Genomic DNA, 13,333 nt, shown 5'->3' with positions numbered 1-13,333 from the left:
CGGTCACACCTGCCATCGCGACAGAACCCGTCCTCCATCTTGCAGCTTCTGTGGCGTCACTACACACCGTCCCACCATACACACCACACATACCTAGTGTCCGAGCCGAGGGCCGAGGCCGGTATATTGGTAGCACCTTCGCCCGAGGACTGCAGATCGAACACCCGGTACAAAAAAAAAAAGTCTGTACATGATACAACAACATAACCTAACAAACCAAGAAGAAAGACCAACACACGGACGGACCGATGTGCGCACAGGCACAGTTTTCGGCCATTTTGTTTTCCCCACTGCTCATGCGTTCGCCGGTTTATTTGCTGTTCCAGTCTTCTTTATTAGTATTAAATCATTTGTACGAGTTACAGTTCAATCGTTCAACTGTATGAACTGAAAGCGCATGATTAAGGAAGGTAGCGCAGCGGAAGTAACATAGGAACAGTGAAATACTAGAATGGACAAAACAAATTAATGATAATAATAAGGGCGGGGCACAAATGGCACTGAAATGGTGAATGCGTACGCCAGCCAGCCCCGCTTAAGTGTCGCCGTGCAGCTTGGCCAGCACAGCGTAGATGGCCTCTTCACCCACAGCGACCGTGTCGGAGCCGGTCGAGGAATTTTCCTCGACCGGATCCGGTTTCCCGTCGTCGTGCTTTTCCGGCTCGGGCGTACCAACCGTACCGGGGGGCGGCAGATTCTCTCCATGGCGGGCCGGCACTACCGGTTGCTTTAACGGTGTCGAAGCGTTCAGTTTACGATTCATCGTACAGGCGCGCACCGGGCGACGGTTCTTTGGCGAGAGGGGTGCCAGCGCTGGTGGTGGTTGGGTCCCGTCCGCCGGGGTAAGGTTGCTTTTCTTCGCCGATTTGGTAAGACCGACACGACGATTGGTGGCGGCCGAAGGCACGACGGTGGTGGCGTTGTTGCTGTCCGGAACGGTTGGCGATCGTTTGGCCTGCTTCCGCTCCGGTGTACTTACCGAGCTCGAGGAAGGTGACCGGTTTCGCAGGCTCCGCTTGACGGTAGATTTGTGCGGCGCGTGACCCGCAGCAAAAAGCATCCGGCCCGTTGCGAAGGACGCGCACGGCTCGCACTGAACGTTGCTGTAAGGAAGAGAAACAAACGCCAAACACTCAGTAATAAGTTCTCCACCGTGTGCGCAGTCTCACGTTAGGCGCGAATTACCTCGAAGCTGCCGCTGCTTCCGCTTCGTTTTCCTTCGCCGCAAGCCGCTTCTTTTGCTTCCGGTACTGCTTCACGCTTTCGAACATTTTACGCACGTCCGCGTCCTCATCGGCCGAGGAAGCGAAATCGGACGACTCACTATCGTCCAGCCGGGCTTGCTGCGGCAGTTCGGCAACGGTTGACTGCCCACCCTTTGCGGCTACCTTTCCCGCACGCTTCTTCTTCCTGCCCCGCTTTGGCTTGGTGGCTCGAGTTTCCACCGTCCGGAAGATTGCAAGCTGCACGGAAGGTGACGAATCGGTTGCGTCCGATTGCGTCAGCTTACTGCGCAGCTCCGCGTTTGTCCTTTTGGCAGCCTGCTCCTGCAACTGCTTCAATTCAGCCTCATAGTTGAGCTGGCGAATGTGATTGTCTAGATTCTGCATGGTAACTCCCCGGATCTGCTGCCACTCCTTGAGCGCGTCTGGATCTACCGCTTTTTGCTGAGCGGCCGGAAGTTCCGGTGCCGGCGGGGCTTCGCCCTGCTCCGCATTTCCATCAGTCGGTAACAGTAGTTCCTTGCTGGAGGTAACTAATGCGTCCTCCTGCTGGCGTTCCTCTACCGTGGGTTGATCTTCCGCTTCCAGAACGGGAAGGCTGGGAAGTGCTGCACAACTCATCTCCGGTTCCGGTTGCGCATTGTTTTCCGGCTCCGGGCAAAGGTCTTGCGGGTTTGCTACCTCCTCCTTTGTGGTGGTATGACCGGTATGATCGTCAATGATGGTAATGCTTGGCAGCGAAATTGCTGGCAGATGTGGCGATGGTTGCTTTCCAATCATTGCACTCAGATCAATCTGCTGACCGACGGCGACAGCATCGTCTAGGGTGAGAAAGTTGGCCGAGCTCTGGATTGCGTCGCCCAGTGGCGCTTGATTGTTGCTGTCGCCCATCGTTATGAGAAAGGTGCCATTTTTAAGCTCCTGCCCAGCATTACTCGCTAGGTACATGAACACTGGCTGTCCGGCGGTGCTTTGTTCGGGCGCGTTGCTGGTACCCGGGACAGCGGGCGGATTCTGGCCACCCGGCTCCAGCGATGGATTCGACAGTTCAGCTGGAGTCTGAGCGACCTGCACCAGATGGTAGATGCTTCCCGCATCCGCCACAGCACCGGCCGTGGCCGCCGACGTGGATGTTGATGGGGTTGGCTGAGTGGTGAACACGATACCGGGATTGATGTTCCCCCCACCGTCCGTGCCGTCGACGGAGCCTTTGATATAAAAATAGTCTATGATAAACTTAATTTTATCCCAGCTTGTGGCACCGAACGGTATCGGCACCTCCGTATGATACATCTGAATCGTTCGGCGCACTGTGAAAACGAAACGGAGAAAAGAAGAACCATGAAACAGGAAGCGTCACCTTCTTCCCGCCCAGCACGAGACACTCGAGACACGTACTTGAGTCGAGCAACTCGCTGTATTCGAACATCGCATCATGCAGCCGACGGTATGGTATGATGGACATCAAACCATTCTGCGCGAAGTTTTCGTCCGATACCAGTACCGGGCAGCTAGCGGCAAACTGCTGTGCCACACTCTCCATTCGCCATTCGAGCAGATAGTCTACAAAACGGAGGTACAGGTAAGGTAAGCAACTGGAAGCTGACACGACACCAAATATACAGGGCTGTACTTACGGTACACCATGATTGCAAGATCATGCTGGAATGCTTGCTGCGCTGCGTCCATTTCTGTGCGTTCTGCTGCTCCTAGCAATTAACCACTCTGCTAACAATTTACCTCACACGTTCGTTCGGGCCGGCGTCGTCTGTGAAAAGAAAGATTGTCAAGCGTCTGCTTCCGCTTTAGACCATCGAGAACGTATTGCGAAACCTTCTCCCGAATTCTGGCGAACAGTCGCAGCCTACTTCTCGTTCGCTTTCAAACGCTACAAACGGTCTGGAGCAGATTCGTTCGTCGAACGTCACATTAAGCCACGTTTACACCGAACCAAAATAAAGCGGCACAAGAGGCGCATCAAATGATAATGTTTGCCATTTTTGAATAGCAAATGTTACATAAAAAAAGCAAATCCCCGTAGTACGCTAATGTTTGGGACCGAACTCTCGAGCGTATCTCGAATTTTCACGTTTATCGAATTTCCTTTGACATTTTGTTCATACAGGAGTTCATTAAGGAGTTGAAAAATAATTATACATAAAGAATTAAAATTTAAACTTGTTAAAAAATAATTCCATTAGGCGTTCATTTCAGTTTACTTAAGAATTATATTAAAACTTATGTAAAATGAGTAAACTAATAACTCATATACTCATAACTCATAACTAATAACAAATATAGTTCATAATTTTATCTCAAGTATGTTCAATGAGCCATAAGCTACATTTTTTGGGCAAAATTATCCATCGATAGTTGTTTTGTAACGGTTTTTTTTCTCGTTAAATATATTTTTGTAAATCTCCAATTCCTTCCTAACTCGGTTGCTTACGTTCTTGGATCTCTCTTCATCCTCATCCATTGCTTCAAATTCCGATAAAACCTTCTCGATGTTTTCAAAAGCAATCTCCATTCTTTTTGTAGTGAATATTTTATGGTTGGAAGCTTGATTTTCATCATCAAACTCCTCGTTGCGTATTCGTCTAACACTTCTAGAGTATGCGTTTGGATTAGCTCATTGTTCGTCAAAGGTTCGTTTTCTATACAAATCAACTTCCTTATCTCTTCAGCATCTACTTCTGTCGGCAATAAACCTGCAGCAGGAATGCATTCTTCTATCAAATATTCCATTTGATTATTAGCGTTATCTGGTTCTTCATTATTCGTAAAATATGCCGGGCATACTTTTTTCCACCACGCATTAATTGTGCCTGATTTAACCTCATCCCAAATAGCCAAATTATCTTAAGCAGCCGATTTCAGCACGCTAAAGATCGCTGATCTAGTATGTCTTTTGCAGTAGATAAGCAACGTCATAGTTCCTCGTACTTTTAACCGGGGCTTAAGCAGCTTTCGTACATCGAGCTGTTAAAGAAAGTTTTTATGTGCTATTTATCTTCATGCAAGGCATCTGTTTCGGGATTACAATCTGCTGATCATCTTCCAAACTAGAATTGTCGGATGTATCGATCGGAATATTGATAATCTCGCAGTCATTTTCGTTCTCAAATATTTCACGCATAATTTAAGCATGCTTTGTAAAACAATTTTCCCGATATTTTTACACACTTTCAACACATCTTTCCATACAATGTTTTTCTGACGACGCATGGCAGATAGCAATCTCCTATTGATGTAATCCTGTAAACAAACAACTTGAAGGGCCATCTTTCACTCTTAAATAGACATAAAGTTCCATGAAGTACCGCATGATTCTTAATAAGCCGCATAGTTCGGATGAACACTATGCATGGTTTATAAATAAGCCTCATAGTTCCATCGAGTTCCATGCTCTTTTTAACTTGCCTCAAAGTTCGGTGATGGTACGTTATTTCTTTAAGCAACCCTAGAACAGCACGAAAGTTCTCTGATGCTACTTCATCTGCACTACCAGCTTCTCCATGAATTTTAATATTTTTCAAGTTGGCACGCTTCTTAAACCGATCGAACCATCCTGAATTTTCTCAAAAAGCGCGTACTGCGAAATCGCGTTTATCGAGTATGGCGTACTGCGGGAATTTACTGTATTTTACAATTTCTCGCACCATGCTTAAAGCATTTGCGGGTCGAAAGTGGTGAAAATTAAAATTAAAATTTATCAATTATCAATCGTCTGATGGGCCGCTGGGATGAAACGTATGAAAATCAAACGTATGAATTCGCTCCTGACGTTTGGTTTGACGTTTATGACGGGCGGGCAAATGATATGTTTACAACTCTCAACTCTCGCTTTGGCTCTGGTGTTTCCTAACCCCGTATGTGTAGCTTTGTGTGCTAAGGTGTTGGACCGTTTAATTTAAAATAATTTTGCAATTCACCTATATTTCAGGTCGATTTTGCACAGCAAAAAAAAAAAAAACGAAAAAAAATAGGCGTCAGCCTTGTCGTACTCAACTCGACCCATAGCTTGCCGGGGCGTTAGCAATGGAAGCGGGCACTTCGAACGGTGTGTATTCCGTGGCGTGCAGTATTTGGGGATTTTATTGCTGACGAATGCCGTGCCGATATCTCTGTGCGTTATGCTAACCGTTTGCTTTCGTTTAATTTTTGTTGTTGTCCTGTCGTAGATGGCTGCCCCGACGAAAGCGATGCACAGGCGAATGCGAATCGTGGCTGTCCGTTGGAAGCGATCTACCATCGCCGAACCGACCCGTACGAGTTGGCACATTTCCCAGCGATCGAGCGTACCGAACAGCACACGGTACTGTACGAACTACCCTTCCAGCCACATGCGGACAAACCGCCCGCCCCGTACTGTTGCACCGGACGGGCGGCAGCCGTAGTAGCAGCGGCGGCCGGTGCCACCCTGCGCCTGCCGACCATGTCCCGGTGCATGATGCGCAACGCGGACGGATCGCACGCGGTGGAAAACCGCTGGACGCTGGTGTGCCGCGCGCTGGCGAAACCGATTGCCAACTCGCGCCAGCTGGAGGAAACCATCCTACAGTACAACCCGGACTACCGGACACACGGCCAGTTCGGTGCGTTGCACCGGCTGTTCGAGGAGCAGTGCGAGGATGAGGAGCGGGCGGCATTCTTCGGCGACACGCTGCCACGGATGGTGACGTTGGCCCTTCGGCTGACGGAACTGTTCCGCTCGCCCGTGCCGCTGCTCGTACACTGGAAAAATCATGCCGTATCGATGACGCAGGAACAGGCGGCCTGCCTGCTGGCGAATGCATTTTTCTGCACCTTCCCACTGCCCAAGTCGAACCTGGCGAAACACTTTTCCGGCACGAACTTTGCGCCACTGTTTGCCGGCTCCAGCCAGTCGGTGGTGGAGAAGATCAAGTGCCTCTGTCACTACTTCCGGCGCGTCTGCACGCGCATGCCGACCGGTGTGCTGACGTACGAGCGGCGTTTCGTTCACGCGCAACACCTACCGGACTGGGGCACGGTGGACGCACCGTTTGCGCGCGAACGTGTCCCCCTGCACGTGACGTCGGACGGCACGATCGAGGATCAGGGCGTCGGGCTGCTGCAGATGGTGTTCGCCAACCGGTTCCTGGGCGGTGGCGTTATCGGGCACGGTTGCGTGCAGGAGGAGATACGGTGCGTGATCAATCCGGAGCTGCTGGTGGGCCGGCTGCTGTTCGAATCGTTGCGCGAGACGGAAGCGTACTTCGTGCTCGGGTCAGAACAGTACTGCACGTACGCCAACTATGCCTCCAGCTTCACCTTCCAGGCGGACTATCGCGATGTGACGCCGCGGGATGCGAGCGGCCGGCGGCGCTGCTACATCGTTGGGCTGGACGCGATCCGGATGCAGCCGGGGATCGATCAGTACGCCGAGCAAGCGTTACGGCGGGAGCTCGGGAAGGCGTACGCCGGTTTCCGGGATGGGTTGGGTGGGCGGTCGCTCGCACCGGGCATTGCGACCGGCAACTGGGGTTGCGGTGCGTTCGGGGGCCATGCACCGCTGAAGGCCCTGCTGCAGCTGATGGTGGCGTGTGTCGTCGAGCGGCCACTGCTTTACTTTACCTGCAATGAGCCCGGTTTGCAGGAACGGTTGCTCGCGATCTACACCTTCCTGACGGAGCGCCGGATCGGCGTGGCGACACTGTACCGGGAGCTGGTAGGCTACGGTGCCAAGGGATACAAAGAGCGGCCGGACCTGTATGACTATCTGTACCAACATCTGTAAGCAGGACCTCGGGCATACGGTCCGTTGCACTATCGATTGTCTAACACTATTATTGTTCTTTGTCTATTATGAGCTAATACAAACAAAACGAACTGAATAACTACAACCACACACACACGCACACACGCGGGTATGAGAATCGTTCGGAATATTTATTTCGCGCAGCAAACCAACTCCACACGGTCATGGTTTGTTGTTTCGAGCAATCCTATCCTAGCACGGTGTGTACGCTGCGTTAAATCAGCGCAATCCGTAAGCAGACGACAACTGTACACGGGCATTCACATTGTAAGTTACGGTTGAAACCTAACGCTAAAAGAATACAATTCGATTCGACAACAATTAAAACAACACATTTCTATAACGAAAGCAATACCGTCCGTCAGGAAGCGTAAGCATCTTCGCTCGCTCGCTCGCTCGGTGGTGGTGGTGATGCACTTGCAGTAAAACCTATTCCTACACATCGTTTCAGCCTTTTTCTCATTTGCGTTCGTTAATCGTACACCTATCTATTGCTAACTAACTAAAAGGGGGTTTTTGACCCTGCTGCTCAATGCCCATGGTAAAACCTCTAATTTGCCTTTTTTAACACTGTACACTGTTCGCTGCGTTGGATACTATCCCTGCTACGGATAATCTTCGTACAGCGGTATGAGCGGTGATACCGCGATTTGAAACACCTTCCCATTTCCATCGTCAATCTCGATTCGTGCCGCCAGCTGGGCCGCACACTCCTGACCATCCTCATCTTTACCATCCCTCAACGCTCGCAACGGCAAGCTATCCTGCTCGTCGTACCGGATCGCAATCTCTTCACTGTTGGCGGTCAGCGTTAGCAGTGGTTTAGTGGGGCCCGGCGTCCCATCACCACCACCACCACCACCGTCGTACGACTCATGCTCGGCCCGTGGTACCGTGGTACGTTCGTTACTGGTCGCTTCACTTTCGTAGTACGAAACACTGTCCGACAGCGTCGGTGACGGTGTGATTGCATTGCCCGGGGTGATCGGGTAGCCGGGCGTGTTGATGTCGGTCGCCGGTTTCGAGTGGCTGTGCGATTTGGCCTGGCTGATCCCGCTCTGGTCGAGCGTACCGAGCAGTGGCGAAAGCATGCACAGCGGCTGAAGGGGACGTGTAAGGAAGCGGGGCGTCATCGGACAGAGCGCGAGCGGATCGATCGGAAAGGCGGGCGAACCGGGCATAATGGACCGGGGCGGAGAAGCGGACGGGGGTCGCAATGCGAGGGGGAGCTTTTTGGCCGTAGACAGGTTGGTGGTGGTGGTGGTCGAGCAGCTTGTTTGGGCGGACGCATGCTCGCTCCTTTTGCATAGATTGATTGGTTGGTTGGTGTCGCTGGTGGCGGTTGGTCGCGGAATGGCCGGTGAAGGTGGCATGCTCTAAAATAAAGAAAGAAATTAGCTCCGTTTTTTTTTTCTGTACATTCCCATCTCGAAGTTGTTTAGGAGAAGAACGAGCCGGATCATGTTGGATGCCTCTGGGTGTGGTAGTAACAACCGATACAGATGGAGCTTTGTGAGTTGATTTACTGGTGGGAAGTAACTCCGGCAGACATCGGAACGGATGAGGACATGCCAGCGGACATCGCACAGATACTGACGGACATGGAGAATTCATCCTCGAGGGATTCCGTATCCGGGATAATCTTTTCACCCGATCCTAACACTGATTTCTTGGTCTTGAGGATGATGCAACGCCCATATTTGCTTGGAACGGGAAGTCAATCAAGCTGGACTGAGGCTCTGATCGCGAGAGCGATGAATTGGAGCTGGTAGAGGCGTTTTGGGAGTCCGATTCGGTGGCCAAAACGACCACGGGCCCTGGTCTTTGTCTGACCTGACCTGGCTGACTAGGACCATGGGTTTGCCATGGGTTTAATCAAGTCACAGAGAGCCAGAAATGGCAGGCCGAGACCTCTCGAGGTAGTAGTGCCAAGGAAGAAGAAGAAGAGGAGTTCTGGGAGTTTCCGTTCGGTCTGGTCTTTACACGCCAGGACCCGAGTTTAAATCCCATCCGGGTCGTTTCCCCCATAGTAAAGCCTGACTATCCAACAATTGCGGTATCAATCAGTCTAGTTAGCCAGAAAATGACATCATAAAAGATCGTTAGCCGAAGGAAGAACAACATGTTTGATAACCCAAACCTGACTCGTCCTGACGAAGCACTCAAATGCGTGGCGAGAGACGGACGGATTAGTTGAAAGGTGTGAGCGGTGAATACTCCTAACAATTCCTACTCATTACATTACAAAGTCTTGCTGATTGTGCCTACAGGAGATACATGACTGGAATCTAATTTCCTCCATTAGCACCGGGTATCAAATCCCATCTAGATCGTCTCCCCGTACGCAGAGTTGACTCCCTGTGGCCGACACCCCTGCAAGGGTTTAGTGCCAAGGAAAGTCGAATGTGCGTGTGCGATACGTTACCCGTCGCTTCCTCAAACAATCTGGCCCTGTGAATGTCTGCTACACAATTATCCCTACAACGTGGCAGGTAATGCTCAGTTTTACGAACGGAAGGATGGCCCTGGTACGCCGGACCGAAATGAGCTGTATCCCCGGTACGGTTCCTGTCCCTACCTTTGGCGTTGTTCTTGCATCCGGCCGTTTGGAGCCAACCCCCGTGCAAATGATTCGTTTGCCGCACTGAATTATTCCCTTGATGAGCACTTTCTTTGGTATTGGTTTATCGTGTTGGTTGGCAGACGGTGGCGGTGGCGGTGGCGGTGCAGGCGGCGTTACGTTCCCCCGGTTGCTGACCGGTGCTGGCTGCTCCTCCATCAGGATGGCACGCTTCGGAGCGTTCAGTTGGGCGGGCGATGGTATCACAGGTGATGGACGGCCGATGGTCGATGGGCTGCCACGCTTTAGCGGTGGCGTGCCAAAGTCCAGGATGCGGATGTGCGATCGTTTGCGGCTGGAGGTGGACCGGGAACTGACCGCCCCGGGCAGGATCGGATGGTCTAGCGGGGTCGCATTTGATCGTGTCGCACCGTTCGTGAGCTTGGTCGCTGCTGAGGATGGTAACTTGTCCGTGCCGTCCTTCGGCACGCTCGTCGGTACAGGCGGTACGGTTGCAGCGGCGCTCGGAGGTGGTGGGTGATTCGAGCTGGATGCTGGTTCGCTTTCACGCGCCTGCTGCAGCGTCGTAGCGTGGTGTGGTCGTTTGTTTGGTTGATTGCTTTGAGGCGTTGGTGCGATCGTGGTGGTTGATGTCGTTTGCTGACCGTTTGATTGTTTGGTGTATGGTGGTGGCACATTCTCGGTGGTAAGGACGGTGCCGTTTAACGCGGAATGTGGCCGGCTATATATCGGGTTCTCCACGACGATGGGCATACTGCTGTCCGTGTTAACGCAACGCGTTAGCGTTTCGATCAGGCTCATGTCGGACGAGGAAATGATTATCTCCTGACCGAGTACCGCGTCACCGGCGCTGTACGGCTGCTCCTGGAGGGTTTGCGATGACCCGGTCGTGTTTGCCCCACCGTACGATACGTTTCGCGTCGGTGCAGCGGGTGAGTGTTCCGCGCTCCACTCGGAGGCCGGTATCGTGGAGACTACCGCTCTCATCACCTCGCCCGTACCGGAAGTTTTCAGCACATTGATCAGATGGTCTGCCAGTACGACGACGGAGCTGGCGTGCGGAAACTCGATCACACTGCTGCACAGGTTGACCAGCTGCAACACTGCGGTGCGCCGGGAATGAAGAGAAAATGTATTATGCTACCGGTTGGCGCAACGCGTGTGTGTGTGTGTGGATGTGCGTCCTAGCGCTACAGGTGGATCATACGTACGCTGGGATTGCATCACAATGAATTCCTTCAGCACGTCCCGCAGTGGCTTTTGCAGGGAGCTAACGGGCGTGATACCCTTCTCCAGCGCGCCCTGATGCACCTTCAGGTACGGATTGGCCATACAGAACTGTTCCGCCAGACTGTACATATCGTGATCGTAAAGGTATGCTGGATAGGAAGACGGAGATGGCAAGTGGCAGTAAGGTGGGCGTTTTCACCAGAAAAAGACTCACAACCAAACTCACCTAGTACTGCACGTGCTGCTACCTCATTGTATTGTTTTTCCATCGCTAACATGTGCTCTCTGCGCTGGCGGTTTTTTTTATACAGCGAGTAGCAAACATTGATGCGCTGTTTTTTTTTGTTCGTGTTGGTGGTGTGTTGTATTGACGTTTTACACAATGTTGTCGCTTTGTCCGTACGCAAGCCCCTGTTTTGGGGCTTATGACGCCAAACCTTCTGCTCGGTGTGGTTCACAAACTGCTGCAGAAAAGTACAAAAGGTGTGTGTGTGTGTTTTTTGTTCTTTCTTACATTCACTGCTTTTACACTGAACTTGTACCACAATCCGCTTGGTCTGTCCTTCGCAAAGCGTCACACACAACGCTTTCGCTTCCTTTTTACTGTTTTTGCGCTTATTATTGATCGGACGAAATTTTTCACGCGTCCAGCTGACGATTGTGCGTGTTTATAGTGCACTGGTTGAAAGATTCATTGTTGCGTATCCAGCTGGTGAAATATTTCCATGAAAAGTTTCAAACGGTTTTACATTTTAAAACGAATTTTTACGTTTTTCCTTTCGCTTGTTGTTCACATTTTGCTGCTTTTCGCTAGTTTTTGATGATATTATATCAAAATTGAAAAAGGTAAATTTAAAAGCCTTTTCTTTATTTTCCTGTATTTTGTTAGGAACAGAGCATCTCAATTCATTTACCCTTTATCAGCGGCTCATGGCGAAGGATAACCATGGCGTCGCTAGCCGCCGTGTTCGAAATAATGCGTGTGATTGCCTACCTTCAGGCGCATAAATTCATTCATGGGTGATTAATTCATGAAGCAGGTTAAATTAACACTCCCTGTAAGATAATCGTTAGGAAATAAACGTATTTTTTTGAACGAGATGAGGGTACGTGGTTTCTGAGTAGAAACAATTCAGGAGAACCGCTCGAAAGGAGTTAGGGAGCGCCCGTTACCTCAGTGATTGCATGATCCATCAGTGCGGCAGTGACCAGCTTGAGCTCGTGCGCTAGAAACGTTTCTGGTGAGATGAAATGCGAAAGTGAGTAGCAGCTCACGCACAGCATCTCACACAGGAACTTACCCGGAATTATACCAGCCAAGATTGACACAGCCGTTTGATTGGTGTGGAACTGAATATTATATTTACAGAATTGTTCTTCTTGCTACAGATTTTAGTACAGAAGTTACCAAGTTGAAATCTTTACTTTACTTGCCAGATCCTCAAGAAATACAAGGACTAATAGATCCCAATCCAGCGGCAGTCCGATCGGCAGTCTGAACCACCTCCTATGTGCTGCTGCTGAAACACATCTCCGTCGATAGATTGTCCATCGTTAGGTGGGTGTGGAACTACTGTTGCATCTCCTGCTGCGCCCGAAATGACACCCTTCACATCCTCCACGGAGGTTTTCACACTCCGGGCAGTTTCGCAAGCTGTCCAGTCATAAAGTCAGTCTCTTCGTACTTACGATTAGCCCATGAGAAAATGGCATTGGGATTATTCTGCTCATCTTCAAACCAGGCGATCGCTGTTGTTGCGTCCCGGGTGTCCCACTGCTGCTGCCAGCGCCCTCATCGTCTCCTCACTTTGTCGCTCCCGTGAATGCCCGGTGCGGTATGAGGGCGTATGAAAAAGTCGACTGGCAACCCGAAGCACTCCTCCAGGATTGGCCCATAAGCGCACAGTCGTCACCGTAGAACAGATCTCGGAAATGTGGAATAATTACAAAGACGTTATGTAAATTTGAGTAGTTTAATATGTTTCTGTACCATCCCACAACATGGTGCTGGTATTTCTGATTCTTAGGGGCATTACTGAAGGATTTGAAGTTTAACAAACCTATGATTTGTTTGAAGTTTATATTCATGAAAAATTATAATTATTTATAAATAATAAATTATTACCAAACAAACTGAGAGATTAAAAAAATCAAGCTTCAAGACTTCAATTGTGTTAAGTACTTTAGGCTAAAAAATTAAAAAATGTACGATGGAGACGCCTAATACTTTATGACTTGTTGATGCACAAAAAAAACTCAAAAAGGTGCCAATAAATTTCCGTTCCAAAACAGTCAAAATATTAAAAAATATTTAACAACTTTAAACTATTTATTTATTACCCTTCTGTTTTAAAACATGTACAAATTTAGAAAATTCCCAGAGTGGAATTCTTTAGCTGTAGGAAATTAAGATTTTGGGTGTCTTTTACTTTGAACCTAAAGTGCCAGCAAAAAATCGTCTAAATTGACGAAAACCTTAAGTTGATTTTTGAACTTTTCTCCCGACAAATGCGCCCA

The 13,333-nt window shown here is 50.0% G+C and overlaps 3 protein-coding genes across 4 annotated transcripts; 1 reads left to right on the top strand and 2 right to left on the bottom strand.

Annotated features, from left to right (window-relative positions):
• Positions 1–313: 313 nt before the first annotated feature.
• On the bottom strand, positions 314–3,166 carry LOC118505792. Of its 2 annotated transcripts, XM_036042129.1 has the most exons (5): positions 3,057–3,166; positions 2,861–2,991; positions 2,622–2,786; positions 1,186–2,533; positions 314–1,103 (listed from the first exon to the last, which is right to left on the bottom strand). In XM_036042129.1, the coding sequence occupies exons 2-5, from the start codon at positions 2,910–2,912 to the stop codon at positions 536–538; spliced, it is 2,133 nt and encodes a 710-aa protein (XP_035898022.1). In that variant the 5' UTR covers positions 2,913–2,991; positions 3,057–3,166; the 3' UTR covers positions 314–535. The 2 variants fall into 2 exon arrangements, with proteins under 2 accessions (XP_035898022.1, XP_035898029.1); XM_036042136.1 differs by having other exon boundaries at positions 2,861–3,157.
• A 1,705-nt stretch (positions 3,167–4,871) lies between these two features.
• LOC118515595 (poly(ADP-ribose) glycohydrolase) lies at positions 4,872–7,123 on the top strand. The gene is made up of 3 exons (XM_036062038.1): positions 4,872–5,095; positions 5,170–5,286; positions 5,408–7,123. The coding sequence occupies exons 2-3, from the start codon at positions 5,265–5,267 to the stop codon at positions 6,982–6,984; spliced, it is 1,599 nt and encodes a 532-aa protein (XP_035917931.1). The 5' UTR covers positions 4,872–5,095; positions 5,170–5,264; the 3' UTR covers positions 6,985–7,123.
• Positions 7,082–11,434, bottom strand: LOC118515579 (mucin-2-like). Its single transcript, XM_036062037.1, has 4 exons — positions 11,043–11,434; positions 10,798–10,965; positions 9,584–10,689; positions 7,082–8,381 (listed from the first exon to the last, which is right to left on the bottom strand). The coding sequence occupies exons 1-4, from the start codon at positions 11,092–11,094 to the stop codon at positions 7,611–7,613; spliced, it is 2,097 nt and encodes a 698-aa protein (XP_035917930.1). The 5' UTR covers positions 11,095–11,434; the 3' UTR covers positions 7,082–7,610.
• Positions 11,435–13,333: the final 1,899 nt, after the last annotated feature.

This window comes from Anopheles stephensi, chromosome X, assembly GCF_013141755.1.
Source record: "Anopheles stephensi strain Indian chromosome X, UCI_ANSTEP_V1.0, whole genome shotgun sequence".
NCBI classification, from domain to species: domain Eukaryota; kingdom Metazoa; phylum Arthropoda; class Insecta; order Diptera; family Culicidae; genus Anopheles; species Anopheles stephensi.
The sequence above is the reverse complement of the archived record's forward strand: the minus strand, read 5'-3'. Positions and strand labels throughout refer to the sequence as shown.

Coding starts and splice junctions, on each gene's coding strand:
- LOC118515579 (XM_036062037.1), bottom strand. CDS start 11,094: ATGTTAGCGATGGAAAAACAATACAATGAGGTAGCAGCACGTGCAGTA. Junction 10,966..11,042: donor AGCAGCACGTGCAGTACTAG/GTGAGTTTGGTT, acceptor CTTCCTATCCAG/CATACCTTTACGATCACGAT. Junction 10,690..10,797: donor CATTGTGATGCAATCCCAGC/GTACGTATGATC, acceptor GGCGCACCGCAG/TGTTGCAGCTGGTCAACCTG.
- LOC118505792 (XM_036042129.1), bottom strand. CDS start 2,912: ATGGACGCAGCGCAGCAAGCATTCCAGCATGATCTTGCAATCATGGTG. Junction 2,787..2,860: donor TCTTGCAATCATGGTGTACC/GTAAGTACAGCC, acceptor TCCGTTTTGTAG/ACTATCTGCTCGAATGGCGA. Junction 2,534..2,621: donor CAGCGAGTTGCTCGACTCAA/GTACGTGTCTCG, acceptor TCGTTTTCACAG/TGCGCCGAACGATTCAGATG.
- LOC118515595 (XM_036062038.1), top strand. CDS start 5,265: ATGGAAGCGGGCACTTCGAACG. Junction 5,287..5,407: donor GGAAGCGGGCACTTCGAACG/GTGTGTATTCCG, acceptor GTCCTGTCGTAG/ATGGCTGCCCCGACGAAAGC.